The sequence below is a fragment of the Heterodontus francisci genome, chromosome 2, assembly GCF_036365525.1.
Source record: "Heterodontus francisci isolate sHetFra1 chromosome 2, sHetFra1.hap1, whole genome shotgun sequence".
Classification (NCBI taxonomy): Eukaryota; Metazoa; Chordata; class Chondrichthyes; order Heterodontiformes; family Heterodontidae; genus Heterodontus; species Heterodontus francisci.
Window position 1 is genome coordinate 137,287,210 of NC_090372.1, and position 20,168 is coordinate 137,307,377.

Consider the following 20,168-nt stretch of genomic DNA (forward strand, 5'->3'; position numbering starts at 1 on the left):
GAGTATAGAAAGTGTAGCGGGGGTACTAAAAAAAAGTAATTAGGACAGCGAAGAGGCGGCATGAAAAAACATTGGCGTGCAAGATAAAGGAAAATCTGAAGGCATTTTATAAGTATATTAAGGGCAAGAGGATAACCAGGGAAAGAGTAGGGCCCATTAGGGACCAAAATGGCAATGTGTGTGTGGAGCCCGAGGACACAGGTGAGGTTTTAAATTAGTATTTTTCATCTGTGTTCACTATGGAGAAGGACGATGTAGGTGTAGAGATCAGGGAGGGGGTTTGTGATATACTTGAACAAATTAGCATTGATAGGGAGGAAGTATTAGCTGTTTTAGCAAGCTTAAAGATGGATAAATCCCCAGGCCCAGGTGAGCTGTTATGTGAGGCATGGGAGGAGAAAGCAGGGGCTCTGACACAAATTTTCAAATCCTCGCAGGCCACAGGAGAGGTACCAGAGGACTGGAGGACAGCAATTTGGTGTAATTATTCAAGAAGGGTAGCAGGGATAAGCCAGGTAATTACAGGCCAGTGAGTCTAACATCAGTGATAGGGAAACTATTGGAAAAAATTCTGAGGGGCAGGATTAATCTCCCCCTAGAGAGGCAGTGATTAATCAGGGATTAATCAGCAAGGCTTTGTCAGGGGGAGATCGTGTCTAACAAACTTGGTTGAATTTTTCAAGGAGGTGACTAGATGTGTAGATGAGGGTTGGGCAGTTGATGTAGTTTACATGGACTCTAGTAAGGCTTTTGATAAGGTCCTGCCTAGGAGATTGGTTAAGAAGGTAAGAGCCCATGGGATCCAGGGAAATTTGGCAAATTGGATCCAAAATTGGCAGGAGGCAGAGGGTGATGGTCGAGGGTTGTTTTTGCGAGTGGAAGCCCTTGACCAGTGTACATTAATGATTTAGATGTGAATATAGAGGGATATTATCAGTAAGTTCGCAGATGACACGAAAATTGGTGGTGCCATAAACAGTGAGGAAGAAATCCTTAGATTACAGGGAGATATAGATGGACTGGTAAGATGGACGGAGCAGTGGCAAATGGAATTTACTCCTGAGAAGTGTGAGGTGATGCATTTTGGGAGGACTAACAAGGCAAGGGAATATACAATAGATGGTAGGACCCTAGGAAGTACAGAAGGTCAGAGGGACCTTGGTGTCCTTGTCCATAGATCACTGAAGACAGCAGCATAGGTAGATAAGGTGGTTAGGAAGGCATATGGGATACTTGCCTTTATTAGCCGAGGCACAGAATATGAGAGCAGGGAGGTTATGATGGAGCTGTATAAAACGCTAGTTAGGCCACAGCTGGAGTACTATGTAAAGTTCTGGGCTCCACACCATAGGAAGGATGTGATTGCACTGGAGAAGCTGCAGAGGAGATTCACCAGGATGTTGCCTGGGCTGGAGCATTTCAGTTATGAAGAGAGATTGGATAGGCTAGGGTTGTTTTCCTTAGAGCAGAGAACGCTGAGGGGGCACATGATTGAGGTGTACAAAATTATGAGGGGCATAGATGGGATAGATAGAAAGAAACCTTTTCCCTTAGCAGAGGGATCAATTACCAGGGGACATAGATTTAAAGTAAGGGGCAGGAGGTTTAGAGGGGATTTGAGGAACAAATTTTTCACCCAGAGGGTGGTTGGAATCTGGAACACACTACCTGAAGGGGTGGTAGAGGCAGGAACCCTCACAACATTGAAGAAGTATTTAGATGAGCACTTGAAAGGTCATAGCATAGCAGGCTACGGGCCAAGTGCTGGAAAATGGGATTAGAATAGATAGATGCTTGATGGCCAGCACAGACACGATGGGCCGAAGGGCCTGTTTCTATGCTGTATAACTCTATGACTCTATGACAGTCGAGGTACATTCCCACGAGGGGGAAAGGTAGGACAAACAAAGGCAGAGCTCCCTGGATGATGAAAGAGATAGAGAGTAAGATAACAGAAAAAGGGTGCATATGACAGATGTCAGGTTGACAATACAAGTGAGAATCAGGCTGAATGTAGAAAATTAAAAGAGGAAGTGTAAAAAAAGAAGCAAAGAAAGAGTATGAGAAGAAACTTGCAGCTAACATAAAAGGAAATCCAAATGTCTTGCATAGGCACATAAATAATAAAAGGTAGCTAAAAGTAGGAGTGGGGCAGATTAGGGACCAAAAAGGGGATTTACGCATGGAGGCAGAGGGCATGGATGAGGTACCAAATGAATACTTCGCATCTGTCTTTACCAAGGAAGAGGAGGTAGTTGAGGCACTGTATGGGCAAAAAATTGATAAACATAAGAACATAAGAACTAGGAGCAGTAGGCAATTCAGCCCCTTAAGCCTGCTCCGCCATTCAATACGATCATGGCTGATCTCATCTCGGCCTCAACTCCACTTTCCTGCCCGTTCTCCATAACCCTTCAACGCATTACTAATTAAAAATCTGTCTATCTCCTCCTTAAATTTACTCAATGTCCCGGCATCCACCACACTCTGGGGTAGTGAATTCCACAGACTCACGGCCGTTTGAGAGAAGTAATTTCTCCTCATCTCTGTTTTAAATCTGCTACCCCTTATCCGAAAACTATGACATTTTGTTCTAGATTGCCCCACCAGAGGAAGCATTCTCTCTACGTCTACTTTGTCAATCTCCTTAATCATCTTATATACCTCAATTTGATCTCCTCTCATTCTTCTAAACTCTAGAGAGGAAAGGCCTAAACTGCTTAATCTCTCTTCATAAAACAAACCCCTCATCTCTGGAATCAATCTTGTGAACCTCCTTTGAACTGCCTCCAATGCAACTACATCCCTCCTCAAGTAAGGGGACCAAAACTATATGCAATACTCCAGGTGCGGTCTCACGAATGCCTTGTACAGTTGCAGCAACACTTCCCTACTTTTATACTCTATTCCTTTCGCAATAAATGCCAAAATTCCATTTGCCTTCCTTATTACCTGCTGTACCTGCATACTAGTTTTCTGCGATTCATGCACGAGGACATCCAGATCCCTCTGGACTGAAGCACTCTGAAGTTTCTCTCCATTTCGATAATAATTTGCCTTTCTATTCTTCTGACCAAAATGGATAACCTCACACTTATCCACGTTAAACTCCATCTGCCAAATTTTGGCCCATTCACCTAACCTATCCACATCCATTTGTAAATTTCTTATTTCTTTCTTGCAACTTACTATCCCACCTATTTTAGTGTCATCTGCAAATTTGGCTATAGTACCTTCTATTCCCTGCATCCAAGTCATTAATATAGATTGTAAATAGTTGGGGCCCGAGGACCGAACCCTGTGTCACCCCACTAGTTACATCTTGCCAACCAGAAAAGGACCCATTTATCCTGACTCTCTGTTTTCTGTTGGTTAGCCAATCCTTTATTGAAGCTAATAAATTGCCCCTAACCCCATGTGATATTACCTTGTGTATTAACCTTTTGTGCGGCACCTTATCAAATGCCTTCTGGAAGTCCAGATATACGACATCTACAGGATCCCCAATATTCATCTTTGAAGCACTCTAGCAAATTAGCCAAACATGATTTACCCTTCATAAAACCGTGCTGACTCTGATGGATTGGGTTTTGACTTTCTAAATGTCCAGTTATTCCTTCCTTAATAATGGATTCTAACAATTTCCCAACGACAGATGTTAAACTAACTGGTCCATAGGTTCCTACTTTCTGCCTCCCTCCCTTTTTGAATAAGGGCATTATATTAGAGGAGGTATTAGATAGGCTGGCTGTACCTCTCCACAGATGCTGCCAGACTAGCTGAGTATTTCCAGCATTTCTTGTTTTTATTTCAGATTTCCAGCATCTGCAGTATTTTGCTTTTATTTATGGCTGTATTTAAAGCTGGTAAGACACTTTGACTGGATCAGATGCATCTGAAGATACTGAAGGAAGTAAGTATGGAAATTGAGGAGGCACTGGTCATAATCTTCCAATCCTCCTTAGATACAGGGGTGCTGCCAGATGACTGGAGAATTACAAATGTTACACCCTTGTTCAAAAAAGGTGTAATGATGAGCCCAGCAACTCGAGGACAGTCAGTTTAACTTCAATGGTGGGAAAGCTTTTAGAAATTATAATTCAGCACAAAATTGGACAAACGTGGATGACTTAAGGAAAGTCTGCATGGATCTGATGAGGGCAAATTGTGTTTAACTAACTTGATTGAGTTTTTGATGAGGGAACAGAGTGGGTTGATGAAGGTAATGTGTTTGATGTGGTATACATGGAATTCCAAAAAGTGTTTGCTAAAGTGCCACAGAACAGGCTTGTGAGCAAGGTCAAAGTCATAGAATAAAAGGGACAGTGGCAGCATGCATACCAAGTTGGCTGAGTGACAGGGAACTGAGAGTAGTGATGAACGGTTGTTTTTCAGAATAGAAGAAAGTATATAATGGGGTTCCCCAGGGGTTGGTATTAGGACCACTGCTTTTCTTGATCTATATTAATGACCTAGACTTGGGTGTGCAGGATAGAATTAGAAAATTTACAGATGACACAAAACTTGTAAGTATTGTGAACTCTGAGGCGGATAGTGATAAACCTCAAAAGGTTATAGACAGGGTGGTGAAATGGGCAGACACCTGGCAGATGAGATTTAATGCAGAGAAGTGTGAAGTGATACATTTTGGCAGGAAGAAGGGGGAGAGGCAATATAAAATAAAGGATACAATTTTAACGGCAGTGGGGCCTGGCGTATATGTGTACAAATCATTGAAGGTGGCAGGGCAGATTGAAAAAAACGTTAATAAATCTTACAGGATCGTGGGCTTTATAAGTAGGGGCATAGAGTACACAAGCAGGGAAGTTATGGTGAACCTTCATACAATATTGGTTTGGCCGCAATTGTGTCCAATTCTGGGCACCACACTTTAGGAAGGGTGTGAAGGCATTAGAGAAGGTGCAGAAAAGATTTACGAGAATGTTTCCAGAGATGAGGGTCTTCAGTTATGTGGATAGACTGGAGAAGCTGGGGCTGTTCTACCAACAGAAGAAAAGATTACGAGGAGATTTGATAGAGGTGTTCAAAATCATGAGGTGTCTAGACAGAGTAGATAGGGAGAAAGTGTTCCCGTTGGTGGAAGAGTCGAGAAAGAGAGGACACCGATTTAAGGTGATTGGCAAAAGAAGCAACAGCAACATGAGGAAAATCTTTAATACGCAGCGAGTGGTTAGGATCTGGAATGCACTACCTGAGAGTTTGGTGGAGGCAAAGAACAAAGAAAATTACAGCACAAGAACAGGCCCTTCGGCCCTCCAAGCCTGCGCCGATCCAGATCCTCTATCCAAACCTGTCGCCTATTTTCTAAGGGTCTGTATCTCTTTGCTTCCTGCCCATTCATGTATCTGTCTAGATACATCTTAAAAGACGCTATCGTGCCCGCGTCTACCACCTCCGCTGGCAACGCGTTCCAGGCACCCACCACCCTCTGCGTAAAGAACTTTCCACGCATATCCCCCCAAAACTTTTCCCCTCTCACTTTGAACTCGTGACCCCTAGTAATTGAATCCCCCACTCTGGGAAAAAGCTTCTTGCTATCCACCCTGTCTATACCTCTCATGATTTTGTACACCTCAATCAGGTCCCCCCTCAACCTCCGTCTTTCTAATGAAAATAATCCTAATCTACTCAACCTCTCTTCATAACTAGCGCCCTCCATACCAGGCAACATCCTGGTGAACCTCCTCTGCACCCTCTCCAAAGCATCTACATCCTTTTGGTAATGTGGCGACCAGAACTGCACGCAGTATTCCAAATGTGGCTGAACCAAAGTCCTATACAACTGTAACATGACCTGCCAACTCTTGTACTCAATACCCCGTCCGATGAAGGAAAGCATGCCGTATGCCTTCTTGACCACTCTATTGACCTGCGTTGCCACCTTCAGGGAACAATGGACCTGAACACCCAAATCTCTCTGTACATCAATTTTCCCCAGGACTTTTCCATTTATTGTATAGTTCACTCTTGAATTGGATCTTCCAAAATGCATCACCTCGCATTTGCCCGGATTGAACTCCATCTGCCATTTCTCTGCCTAACTCTCCCATCTATCTATATTCTGCTGTATTCTCTGACAGTCCCCTTCACTATCTGCTACTCCACCAATCTTAGTGTCGTCTGCAAACTTGCTAATCAGACCACCTATACTTTCCTCCAAATCATTTATGTATATCACAAACAACAGTGGTCCCAGCACGGATCCCTGTGGAACACCACTGGTCACACGTCTCCATTTTGAGAAACTCCCTTCCACTGCTACTCTCTGTCTCCTGTTGCCCAGCCAGTGCTTTATCCATCTAGCTAGTACACCCTGGACCCCATGCGACTTCACTTTCTCCATCAACCTACCATGGGGAACCGCATCAAACGCCTTACTGAAGTCCATGTATATGACATCTACAGCCCTTCCCTCATCAATCAACTTTGTCACTTCCTCAAAGAATTCTATTAAGTTGGTAAGACATGACCTTCCCTGCACAAAACCATGTTGCCTATCACTGATAAGCCCATTTTCTTCCAAATGGGAATAGATCCTATCCCTCAGTATCTTCTTCAGCAGCTTCCCTACCACTGACGTCAGGCTCACCGGTCTATAATTACCTGGATTATCCCTGCTACCCTTCTTAAACAAGGGGACAACATTAGCAATTCTCCAGTCCTCCAGGACCTCACCCGTGTTTAAGGATGCTGCAAAGATATCTGTTAAGGCCCCAGCTATTTCCTCTCTCGCTTCCCTCAGTAACCTGGGATAGATCCCATCCGGACCTGGGGACTTGTCCACCTTAATGCCTTTTAGAATACCCAACACTTCCTCCCTCCTTATGCCGACTTGACCTAGAGTAATCAAACATCTGTCCCTAACCTCAACATCCGTCATGTCCCTCTCCTCGGTGAATACCGATGCAAAGAATCTCACCCATTTTCTCTGACTCCATGCATAATTTTCCTCCTTTGTCCTTGAGTGGGCCAATCCTTTCTCTAGTTACCCTCTTGCTCCTTATATATGAATAAAAGGCTTTGAGATTTTCCTTAACCCTGTTTGCTAAAGATATTTCATGACCCCTTTTAGCCCTCTTAATTCCTCGTTTCAGATTGGTCCTACATTCCCGATATTCTTCCAAAGCTTCGTCTTTCTTCAGCCTCCTAGACCTTATGTATGCTTCCTTTTTCCTCTTAGCTAGTTTCACAATTTCACCTGTCATCCATGGTTCCCTAATCTTGCCATTTCTATCCCTCATTTTCACAGGAACATGTCTCTCCTGCACGCTAATCAACCTCTCTTTAAAAGCCTCCCACATATCAAATGTGGATTTATCTTCAAACAGCTGCTCCCAATCTACATTCCCCAGCTCCTGCAGAATTTTGGTATAGTTGGCCTTCCCCCAATTTAGCACTCTTCCTTTCGGACCACTCTCGTCTTTGTCCATGAGTATTCTAAAACTTACAGAATTGTGATCACTATTCCCAAAGTAGTCCCCTACTGAAACTTCAACCACCTGGCCGGGCTCATTCCCCAACACCAGGTCCAGTATGGCCCCTGAATCATGGCTTTCAAAAAAGAGAATTGGATGATTATCTGAAGAGAAAATATTTGCAGGGCTACAGGGAAAAGGCGGGAGAATGGGACTCGGTGAGTTGCTTTGGCAGAGAGCTGGCAAGGACAAAACAGGCCAAATGGCCTCCTTCTGTGTTGTAACCATTCTATTATTATATGATTCTACATTCATAGTGTACAAGCCATTGGAGAAGGCCTGCATGCACTTGTGTGTTGCTCCATGCAATTGGTCTCTCTTTCTGTTGGAGATGACATCATCGCAAAGCATGCGACGCCATGCAACTCATGCTTGAAGCAGGTTCCTCCAACCTCTCTGCAAGCCTGCCAGTACTTCACACGCACTCTGCTTTCACTCCAGAGTATCCATTTCATCGATAGTCCTAGGTTCAGCTGAGCAGAGCTTGGAGAAGGCTGCACCCTCCGATGTGGACTCTCCACTGCTCCCCCCGACTCCAGCATCTGCAGTTGCTCACTTGTGAAGTGCGAGTCACCATGTTAAAACCCATCGGGCTTAATTTTGCTACGCCGAAAAGGTGGGGGGAAATCCTGCCTTGGCCATTTGGAGGCCCCCGGCGAGATTCTACATTGCCTGGGCAGTTAACAGCCCAGCACAGGATCCCTGTCCTTAATCACAGGGCCAGCAGCTCAGTAATATCGACAGCACCACCGGGAGCATTGACCACTGCTGGTACTGCAGGAGGCCTTAGAACCAGGCCCAGTGCTGGATCATCGGACCTCAGGTAAGTGAAGCGAGGTCACCAGGACCAGTCCAGAAGGCCCTGGCAATGGTGGGGAGGGAAGGGTGGGCGTTGAGTACAGGGGAGGTGGGTACAGGGAGGTGGTTTGTTTGCTGGCGGGAGCCCACCATGGGCTATATATTGTCCATGGAGGAATGGCCCCCCAAAACAGCAGGGCAGTCATCTCGTTTTACTGGGCAGTCTCCCACATAACGGTGCCCCCCCACCCTTCCACTCACCCCAGCACTGGCTTAATTCCAGGGGCGGGGTGGAAGAGGCCTTTAAGTGATTGTTAATAGGCCTCTTTAGGCTTCAATTGCCCTTTGGGTGGGAAGGCCATCACCAGTTTATCCCACCGCGAATTAATTCTGGTGTGCTGGGAAGGTGACTGGCCCTCCACTGCTTGCTCCTGTCACAATTCTATGGGGTCCCCATCTCTGAACCTGTCTCCGTGGGACCCATAAAATTCAGCCCAACATCTCCTACATTCTCCCAATGAAGTGCACTGATGCATGATTTGCATAAATCTTGTGATGGTGCACCACCTGAGGTGGTGAGCTCCTGTGAGGAGTTGTTGTCATCGTCATGGACAACCTGGTTCACCTCCTGCTGGACGTATGATGGGATAAAAGACATGCTCAAAGTTATCATTCTGTACATGATCATATTTCAGTGGCTCTTGAAATCAAGCCAACATGTCAGTGTGTGATAGACCAAGTGATTGGCTGGGATTTAATTCTGTCACGAGACAGCTAGTAGGACTCCATTTCCCCACCTCTGATGGCCAAGCATGCCACCGCTCCACTGATCTCCAGCACCTCCTCCTCAGTGGATGCTAATTGAGAGATGGATGGGCGCCCATCTCTGGCTCTCTGCCTCTCCCTGGTGTTCTCTGTTCTCTTCTCCTGCAAGGAAGAAATAAATAGACCTATTAGTAAGGTAATGGCATGTGTTCACCTGAAGGATAGACAGCATTTGTTAAGGGTGACTATGAGGGACAGGTACAGCATTGCATAAGAGTGAGTGTGAGTGTCAGTGGTGGATGGTTAGATAGGGATACAAATAAGTTCATAGACAGAAAGGGATGAGGTACCTGCAAGATAAGTTGTTGTGAGGACTGATGTGTTGGAGTATGCTTGCGAAGACAGAGCGAGGGGGTTGGGGTGATACACACATCAGGATGTAGGTGAATGTGGCACTGTGCTCACCTCTTCTGCCTGCTTAGATCATTGAACGGTTTTCTGTATTTAATTGAGGAACATGGCACCATGCTCCTGCTGCTGATCTTCGGGGCAACCTCCAGCCATGCCTTCTTTCAGTTACCTGCAGGCTTCTTCCTCTTGTCAGAAGGCAAGAGTATCTCCCTCTGGGCCCCTACAGCATCCAGGCAGGCATTGCTGAAGTGGGGCGCAGCCTTTATGACTTCATATCAGCAGGTCTGTGGCTCTCCATGCCAACTCCAAACTTCTTCAACTTGGATGTTGTTAGTGTCCATTAAAATACTGGAGTTAAAATCATGTCAAGCACATTATCATCATGCCTGTTGACATTAATTGCTTGTGAAACCAGAAGTAAAATGATAATGAGGTGGCTTAGCTAAAAGCCACTGGCAGATGTGTTGCACTTATGTCCAGGTTTTCCATGATCTATTGGCCCCCCTCCCCCCGCCCCATCCCAGTTGCCTGTGCATTTACATCCAGCCCTATGGGTCAGAATGGTTGTCTGTAAAGCAGCCTGGCTAAATTTCCAATCATTTGGTGTTACACCCAGATGACCTAGATGATGTGCTTGGGTGAAATCCCAGGAAAGTTTTCCCTTTCAAGTAGACTAGTATAAACCTTTAAAAAAACTGCATGGTTATCTTGTTTTATAAAAATAACTTACTTTCTGCTCCCTTTCAGTTTGTTTGTACTTTAAAGTAACAAAATGTAAATCTGCCATTTCAGACTCTGTTTGCCGAGCTTCAATTAACCGACTGATATATCGATTCACTCGCGTTCCTGGAGTGTTGTGCATAACATTTGTAGAAAAAGATGATCGATTCCTGAGTTTTTCAGATGCTGTCCTCAGTGCTCTTCTCTTTGTAAATAAAAGAAAACATTTTAATTAGTGACAGGTTGAGAAAGGACCACTCTGCTACAGACCAATTTTCAATCCATATCACATTTATAGCCCCAGTTCAGAACCTGATCCAGACAACAGGATGAGAGGCAGAGCCTCTTTTGCCTTTATCTGTTTCGTAGGTCTTGATATTTTCTTGGTTCACTTTAGCAGTCAAGTAATTTCTAGAAAATAGTTTCAATAGTATTTGATAAATATGACATTGCTATACTACTTTTATCTGGACTTATTCAGCAGAGGACATTTTTTCAAGTACTTTAACTGCAGTACACACCGCATAAAAGCTGGCCCATTGCACAGCAGTTCAATGAAAGAAGCACATCAATTTTCAAGGGTGCAAACATTTATCTGAAGATCTGTCCATTGGACACAGCTAACACAGAAAATATACAATAAAGAATAACAGAATACCTGGGTTTTCCTTAAGGGGGGAAAAAAAACAATATCAGTAAATTGCATGATCTTTGTCCTGGATAGAAAAGCATTCCACTCCTGCCTCTACTATGCATTTCATTTATATAAGATATGTGAAATTTCCACTGACATTATTTCGTCTGTAGCAATTAAGGTTACATTAATGGTAAATGTAAGGTAATCACCCACATTACTCACCTAATTGATGACACAGGATTTAGTACTATTATACAGGTTAAGGAATTTTTTACACTTTGTGCTTTTTTAGTTCAAATTGCAGAGACCAGTGTCCATGCATCAGCTCTTCCCATTTATATTGTTAAAACCCAACAAGAGGTCTAAAGAAGGATGCCACTTTCCAGCTATCTGAACGACAGAAGCACTGATTGCAAAAATGCATTCAGTTTTCTACTGAGACATTATTATCCAATTGAATCTTAGGTATAGCCAATAATAACAAAAATTAACAGTATTTTTTTAAATTAATTTTTATTTACTGGAGTTAAATGAATCAAAATGACATTCATAATTCAGAGAACATAAGCTTCAAGTTGAATATTGAATATGATTAAAAACAAGCATATCAAGCTAACCTAAGTAGTACAGTGACTCAACAAATTAGACATATATACAAAAAGGGAAAAGCTTTGGGTAACATTGCTTTAAAAAGAAATTTGAAAAATCCAAGAGAGATACTAAGGGTTGTAATAAAGCAGCTTAGCCTGTAGCTGTAGTGCATTTGGTGAAAACTCAAACCAATGTGAAAGACCTGAAGGGGATCTTAGACCTCAGGGCTTTAATGTGCTTTTCTGTGTGCTGAGTTACATTGACAATTTTGCAAAGCTGTAAATCCAAAGTCACTTTATACTGATGCATAAGTGGCAGCATAACTGCACCTCAAAACTGAGTCTAGGGTAACGTTTGTCCATAGTCAAGGTGTTCAGAGGTTCTGCAGTTGTAGAAATGAACCCAAGGATTTCTCACTTGCTAATTTTATTTATTTTTTCTCCCTACAATACGAGCCGAATCTTACCGTCTTTGAAGGTTTGCTGATGTTGGAACCAAAAGTGGTTTCAACCCTGCTATCCGCCCACCAATTAAGAGGCCACCTCTGGGAGCAATGTCCATTTAAGGATGGCAGGCGAAGCAGGCACCCAACTGGCCCAATGGGAGGGCCTGCAGTGATGTCCTGCCAACAAGCTGACCAGGAGTATTTTGTGCTGCTGCAGCAGGCAGGAGAAGGCGAGGCTGCTTCAAGGTGGAGGTGCCCTTGGAAGATATATGAAATTATTAAAATTATTTGTGGCCACAGCTGCCAGGCCATCATTATGGAGGGGAAACCTCTCCTTAGGATGGCCTGTGGCTGCAGCTGTGGCCCTTTGGCAAAGTGGCTTGGGGTGGGTATAAATAAAGGAGGCCTCGCTGGCCCCCTGGCCAGCCAGTGAGAGGCTGCTCCCAATGACCTGCCGGGTTTTGTTACAGTGTGGAGCCCAAGCCCTGCCGGTAAGATCACAGCGACATCTCTAATCTGGCCCCAAGTGGTTAGTTAACTGCCACCAACAGGTTACCAGCCACTGCCCGGCAGGGAGCCACTTCTGTCACTACCCTGCCTCCTTTAAGAGCGCCTGGAGGAGGGAACACATTGGCCCGCCGACCCGACGGCGACCTTTTGGATTTCTCTCCCAGTCCCACCTCCACCACTGCCTCTGCAGGTCTCGTAAGATTCCACCCTATTCCCACACTTGAGATACCATTTAAATTCCGCTCCTTCTCACAATTCGCTTTCCCACTGTGCTTACAATACCTGCTACCTGCTCTAGTCTCTACTAAGTTGAACACACGCAGTGAATTTCAGACAGCATCAAGTCTAAGACTAACAAATTAATTTGCACACATCCCTATCAGCTCAGAGTTATGAAGAGCATCTCCTTGTGAAAGGTTACCTCCCTGAAATAGAATCCAAACCAACCTCCATGTGGCTGCGAAGTGTAGTCAGTGTGATTGGACTTTCTGCAACAATTTTCTGTATCTTGGAGAACTGGACAAAGCTTACACCTCCTTTGCATTACAGATATAGAGGAAAAGGAAGTGATGGAAATCACTGACACCAGGATGGCTTCTCTGTGCCACTGGAGAATCTGCTATCTCTTGCCGAAATGAATTTGCTTGGATATCCTGCAGAAATTAGATTGAAGGTGCTGCAGAATTTTGCTCATAGTAAAGATGTACGAAGGGAGAGCAAAAGTGGAGCTGCACCATTGAAATATTGTGATGGATTTTACAGGCCCATTGACATCAGGGGTGGTGGCGGGCGTGGGGGGGGGGGGGTGTTGGGGGTTGCCTGTAAAATTTCTTTGGAAGAGTCCTGCCACAGGCCACGACACCAGGAAGGCCCAGCCTGATATTGCCGGCAGCGGTGAGGCCTCATAGCAGCCCACCTGCACTCGGCGACAGGAAGCCAATCTAAATATGCAAATTTATGAAAATAAATGAATGAAATACTTACCTGAAGGGAGCGGGATCAAACTAATATGATTGGTAGAGGGGATGGTGGGAAGGGTTAAAGATAATAGTTTGTGAACTTTGGGAGGGGAGAAGGTCACATTCACAAGGTAAGTATTTTGTGGGGGAGAGAGCACAGAATGGTGTGTGGTTATCGGGGGGAGGAGGCGGAGAGGGGCTACAAACATTTATTTAATGTTTCAAATTTAATTTACAATGCCTTTATCTTTAAATATGTAAACGAAACAGAAGGGCTTGAAGCCCTTTAAAAATGGCATTGGCGCCTGCGCAATGGTGCCTGAAGCCATTGCTGGTGACAGACTGCCTGGCCCCTCCATGTCATCTGGGGAGGGGGGGTGGCGGCGCGTCCCGGCCATGTAAATGAGCCACCACATTAAATATCGAACATAAGAACATACGAATTAGGAGCAGGAGTAGGCCACTCGGTCCTTCGAGCCTGCTCCACCATTCAATAAGTTCATGGCTGAACTGATTACTCCACATTTCCACCTACCTTCCGATAACCTTCCATCCTCTTGCTTTTCAAGAATCTATCTACCTCTGCCTTAAAAATATTTAAAGACTCTGCTTCCATCGCCTTTTGAGGAAGAGAGTTCCAAAGACTCATAACACTCTAAGAGAAAACATTCTCCTCATCTCTATTTTAAATGGGCGACCACTTATTTTTAAACAGTGACCCCTAGTTCTAGATTCTCCCACAAGAGGAAACATCCTTTCCACATCCACCTTGTCAAGATCCCTCAGGATCTTAGATATTTCAATCGAGTTGCCTCTTACTCTTCTAAATTACAGCGGAGACAAGCCGAGCCTGTCCAATCTTTCCTCATAAGACAGCCTGCCCATTCCAGGTATTAGTCCAGTAAACCTTCTCTGTACTGCCTTCAATGCATTTACATCCTTCCTTAAATAAGGAGACCAGTACTGTACACAGTACTCCAGATGTGGTCTCTGTATAGCTGAAGCATAACCTCCCTACTTTTGTATTCAATTCCCCTCGCGATAAATAATAACATTCTATTAGCTTTCCTAGTTACATGCCTACAATACATTCCTAATTATGTGCTGTACCTCCATACTAACCTTTTTTGATTCATGCACTAGGACACCCAGATCCATCTGCAACTCAGAGCTCTGCAATCTCTCACCATTTAGATAATATGCTTCTTTTTTATTCATCCTGCCAAAGTGGACAATTTCCCACTTTCCCACATTATACTCCATTTGCCAGGTCTTTGCCCACTCACTTAACCTATCTATATTCCTTTGTAGCTCCCTTATGTCCTCTTCACAAGTTACTTTCCTACCTATCTTTGTGTCATCAGCAAATTTAGCAAACATACCTTTGGTCCTTTCATCTAAGTCATTTATATAAATTGTAAAAAGTTGAGGCCCCAGCACAGATCCCTGTGGCACATCACCCATTACATCTTGCCAACCAGAAAATGACCCATTTATGCCTACTCTCTGTTTCCTATTAGCTAGCTAATCTTCTATCCACGCCAATATGTCACCCCCTACACTATGAGCTTTTATTTTCTGCAATAACCTTTCATGTGGCACCTTAGCAAATGCCTTCTGGAAATCTAAGTACAATACATCCACTGGTTCCCCTTTATCCACAGCAAATGTATCTCCCTCAAATGAAATTCAATAAATTGGTTAAACATGATTTCCCTTTCACAAAATCATGTTGACTCTGCCTGATTAGCTATTTATACCCAGCTGTGTGGTACCTTCAGAGTTGCTGCAGAGCTGTACGTGTGCGCAGCTTACAGAGAACATTGGTCATATTTTCCATCTTGTGAGCGAGGAATTGACCACCATCAGTGTATTACATCAATGGTACCTTGCCCATCTAAAAGCGAAGACCAAAGTACGGAAAGTCCTCATCAGGGAACTCCTCTTTGCTGATGATGCTGCATTAACATCTCACACTGAAGAGTGTCTGCAGAGACTCATCATTTGGCCTAACCATCAGCCTCAAGAAAACGAACATCATGGGACAGGACTTCAGAAATGCTCCATCCATCAATATCGGCGACCACACTATGGAAGTGGTTCAAGAGTTCACCTACCTAAGCTCAACTATCACCAGTAACCTGTCTCTCGATGCACAATTAAACAAGCGCATGGGAAAGGCTTCCTCTGCTATGTCCAGACTGGCCAAGAGAGTGTGGGAAAATGGCACACTGACACAGAACACAAAAGTCCAAGTGTATCAAGCCTGTGTCCTCAGTACCTTGCTCTACGGCAGCGAGGCCTGAACAACGTAAGTCAGCCAAGAGCGACGTCTCAATTCATTCCATCTTCGCTGCCTCCGGAGAATCCTTGGCATCAGGTGGCAGGACCGTATCTCCAACACAGAAGTCCTCGAGGCGGGCAACATCCCCAGCATATACACCCTACTAAGCCAGCGGCACTCGAGATGGCTTGGCCATGTGAGCCGCATGGAAGATGGCAGGATCCCCAAGGACACACTGTACAGCGAGCTCGTCACTGGTACCAGACCCACCGGCCGTCCATGTCTCCACTTTAAAGACGTCTGCAAACGTGACATGAAGTCCTGTGACATTGATCACAAGTCGTGGGAGTCAGTTGCCAGCGATCGCCAGAGCTGGCGGGCAACCATAAAGGCGGGGCTAAAGCATGGTGAGTCGAAGAGACTTAGCAGTTGGCAGGAAAAAAGACAGAAGTGCAAGGAGAGAGCCAACTGTGCAACAGCCCCAACAAACAAATTTCTCTGCAGCACCTGTGGAAGAGCCTGTCACTCCAGAATTGGCCTTTATAGCCACTCCAGGCGCTGCTTCACAAACCACTGACCACCTCCAGGCGCGTATCCATTGTCTCTCGAGATAAGGAGGCCCAAAAGAATTGCAAGCAGAACAATACCACTCACTGTTCTTTAACAAATTAAATCATTAGTTTGTTGTACTTATACCTATTATAATTTTGAAGGTCTGAGCTGTCTTGATACTCTTCATTATGTTGTGCAGATTGCCTTTCACCTCTACAGACAGGCCAATTCTTTGAAAATCCTCTCAGTAATGATTCAGTCAGTTCACAGGAGCAGCTCAGTTCTCAGATTATTATTTTCACAAATGAATCATGCATCTACTTTATTACATTCAGTAATGTGGTCTAAAAACAAATTACAAAAACATTTTCACATGCTTCATGCCACCATGATTCAACACTGCACAGCAGGCTGTAAACACTGCAGGTATTGTGTAGATTAAGGTATAGTGGAAAAATTGATAAGGCCCAAAACTGGGCACGGGAATTGTGATCCAGGATTAGCTGCCTGCTAATTTAAATGCTAGTGGCATACAGCTCAGCACTAAACATGCTGCTGAGTGGTTGTATGCCTCAGCAAGGGTCCCAGGTTTATGCAGAGAATATGCTTCAAGATACTCTGATTCACACTGGAGGCCTTGGTTCAGGAGGTGGACAGGAGGCAAGAGGTCCTCTATCCACAGGGGGCAAGGAGACCATCCTAGAAGGCAGTGGGAGCTGATAGCCTTTGCTGTCAATGCAAGCAGTCTAGCTTGGAGAACCTGGCTGCAATGCAGGAAGAAGTGTAATGACATCACACGAATGGTCAAGGTAAGTCAATGCATTTTCAAATGTAACAAATATAACACCAGCCTCACATACTTCTTCATTCACCTACCAACATTCTCTATCATGCATGACTCAGACCTCACATTCATAACTTTACCTCACCCTCACATACTTCACATTTTTTGCAAGCTCCAACTCACATTTCACAGCTTGCACACACTGCCCGCTCTTCAGCCCTAACTGGCACATCACCCAAACCAGAGCACCACACTCACTGACACACTTCCCTCTCTCTTGCAGGGCGACGTAGCAACACCTAAGCGGAGGGGGAACAGGCACGCTGCATGTCATCACCCCCATAAAAAATGGTGCTGGCAATTATTGGGATGATGCCATGCCATTGACGATGGCAGAATTTTCCTACCTAATCTACCTTCTTACATCCAACCACCTTCTCATCTAATAATCTCTTCTGATTTACAAGCTGCAGATGGTCTAAGCATGCAACTTTGCTTTCCTCCCCTTCCCTCATCACAACCCTACTGTTGTGCCTTTCTCCTTTCGGATACCCATGAAATGCCACCTGGCCATGCAGTGGTGTGTGAGTGTGAGTCAAAAAGGAGCAGGAGACTGATGATGATGAAACACTCTTCCTTGACCTCATAGTCACAGGAACCAGTTCAGATACTGGCACTGTGCATAAATAGGGGGTAGCATTGAGGCTGAATCTGTATGTGATGAGTCACCAGGCACAAGTGGCCTGCAATCAGGGCAGGAGGAAAGGGTTGCACAGGTGCCATTTCCACAGAGGGCAAGCTCACAGATGAGTTCTGCTGCAGGGGACTCAGATGAGGACTTTGACTGACAGTGTATAGAAAAAGGTTGATGGGTATGCACAATGAAATGCTTGGTACATTGGCAGGACTGCCAGAAAGTCTGATGGCATTGTCAAGGAGCATTGCACAGTGGCGCAGTGGTTAGCACCGCAGCCTCACAGCTCCAGGGACCCGGGTTCGATTCCGGGTACTGCCTGTGTGGAGTTTGCAAGTTCTCCCTGTGTCTGCGTGGGTTTTCTCCGGGTGCTCCGGTTTCCTCCCACAAGCCAAAAGACTTGCAGGTTGATAGGTAAATTGGCCATTATAAATTGTCACTAGTATAGGTAGGTGGTAGGGAAATATAGGGACAGGTGGGGATGTTTGGTAGGAATATGGGATTAGTGTAGGATTAGTATAAATGGGTGGTTGATGTTCGGCACAGACTCGGTGAGCCGAAGGGCCTGTTTCAGTGCTGTATCTCTAATCTAATCTAATCTAAAAAGCAGGAAAGTCTATACTGAACCTTTATAAAGCTCTGGTTAGGCTCCAACTAGATATTGTGTCCAGTTTTGATCACCACACCTTAGGAAGGATGTGAGGGTCCGGTCCTTGAGAGGGTGCTGAGGGTTTTTACCAGAATGGTTCCAGGGATGGAGGATTTTAGTTTCAAGGTTAGGTTGGAGAAGCCGGGGTTGTTCTCCTTGGAGCAAAGATGATTGAGGGGAGATTTGATAGAGGTGTACAAGATTATGACTGGTTTGGATAAGGTAGACAAAGAAAAACAGTTCCCATTGGTGGTACAATGACTAGGGAACACAGATTTAAGGTTTTGGGCAAGAGATGCAGGGGGAATGTGATGAAGAACTTTTTTACACAGCGAATGGTAATGACCTGTAACTTGCTGCCCACGAGGGTGGTGGAAGCAGAGACAATAAGTGATTTCAAAAGGAAATTGGGTAGGCACTTGAAGGAAACAAATTTGCAAGGCTTAGGGGATAGAGAAGGGGAATGGGACTGACTGGATTGCTTTACTGAGAGCCGGCCTAGACTCGATGGGCTGAATAGCCTCCTTCTGTGCCATAAATGACTCTATATCTCTATGAGAGGAGGCAGGCTCCAACCTGGCACAGGGCTTTTCATAGAGCTTGTAGACCATCTGTTCCAGTGTGGAAATGTTGGCCAACTCCATGAGAACATTTTCAGACCCAACTAAGATGCAACATCTGATGGCTGATGTTTCAGCTTCTGTTGCAACACTAGAAGAAGCAATCCAATGTCTGAGTGCTGCAGCAGAAGCTCAGATTAAGGTCATGCAAGCTGAGCTTTCTGCCATGCAGGCATAGACTGCTGCCATCATGTCTGCAGATACCAGTGCTCACAGGGGCTTTCAGGCTCTTAGAGCAGTTCAGCAATCTGCCCTCCAACAGGTTACTAGGATGCTTTGATGTCACCCAGAAGAGGGACAGTGAGTCTGGGAGGCATGAACCTGCTGTCCTCTCTCAGGATGACAGCATTCATGCTCACACCACTGCAATGCCACCAGTGCCCTTGCTGTTGCCTTTCAGCTAGCCAGACCTAGCTACTGTCGCCCAAACTGAAGTGGTGCAGTCCGAAGCTGCGTCCTCTCGGACCAGAACTGCCCGAGATTGTCCTGCAAGGCTATCTGCAGTCTCCTCACTGAAAGTCAGCAGCCTTCCACCAGCCACTGGGGCAGCACTACATAAGAGCACTAGGCCAGGCAAAGGCACCTTCAAAACAGGCACTAAGGGAATGCACAAGGGTGATTAGTTGACCTTTGTATGGAATATTGAATGGTCTGTTTGGAATGGTTGTTTTTCAATGAATTTTATTTCAGTATTGTGGCCAGGAGGATGCTGTGATGGTCCATGACAGAGGGATGATAAGGGACGTGACTGTTGTGAAATGGGGTTTTGTTCAGTGGAACTATAGCCAGATCAGGCGATCATGGACAGCCAGGCCAGAAAGGGGATGTGTTGGTAGCCTCCCCCTTCCTCCTCCTCCCATTTCACCTCCTCTTCCTCTTCCTCCTCCTTTTCCTCCTCCTGGTCCTGAGTCGCTCAGCATATCCCTGGTTGTGGGCTGTGCAGGATACAGCACACCAAAACAAGTTGTTATACACCCTCCAGTGAATACTGCATTGGGTCCTCCAGGGCGGTCCAGGCAACCGAACCATTATTTTAGAGGTCCAACAGTCTGTTCGTTGATGTTTCGGGTGACAGAATGGCTCTCATTAAATGCATGCCGGTCACGTATGGTTTGGTTGCATACTGCACATTGAGGGAGTGGAACCCTATGCAGTTGCAGTACATCTCTGCATTAAGATGCAGTGCCCACAAAGCCATATGTGCGCATTCAATGTCACCCTGCACAGTGGGAAAGCCTGCTATTCTGGCAAAG

At 45.2% G+C, this 20,168-nt stretch overlaps 1 protein-coding gene across 1 annotated transcript in view; it reads right to left on the reverse strand.

Annotated features, from left to right (window-relative positions):
• LOC137380783 (adenylate cyclase type 1-like) overlaps positions 1-20,168 on the reverse strand; it is a 430,168-nt gene that overhangs the window by 126,199 nt on the left and 283,801 nt on the right. Inside the window, exon 10 of the mRNA XM_068053137.1 lies at positions 10,201-10,395. Within this exon, the coding sequence (XP_067909238.1) occupies positions 10,201-10,395 (195 nt within the window). The remainder of the gene's footprint in view (positions 1-10,200; positions 10,396-20,168) is intronic.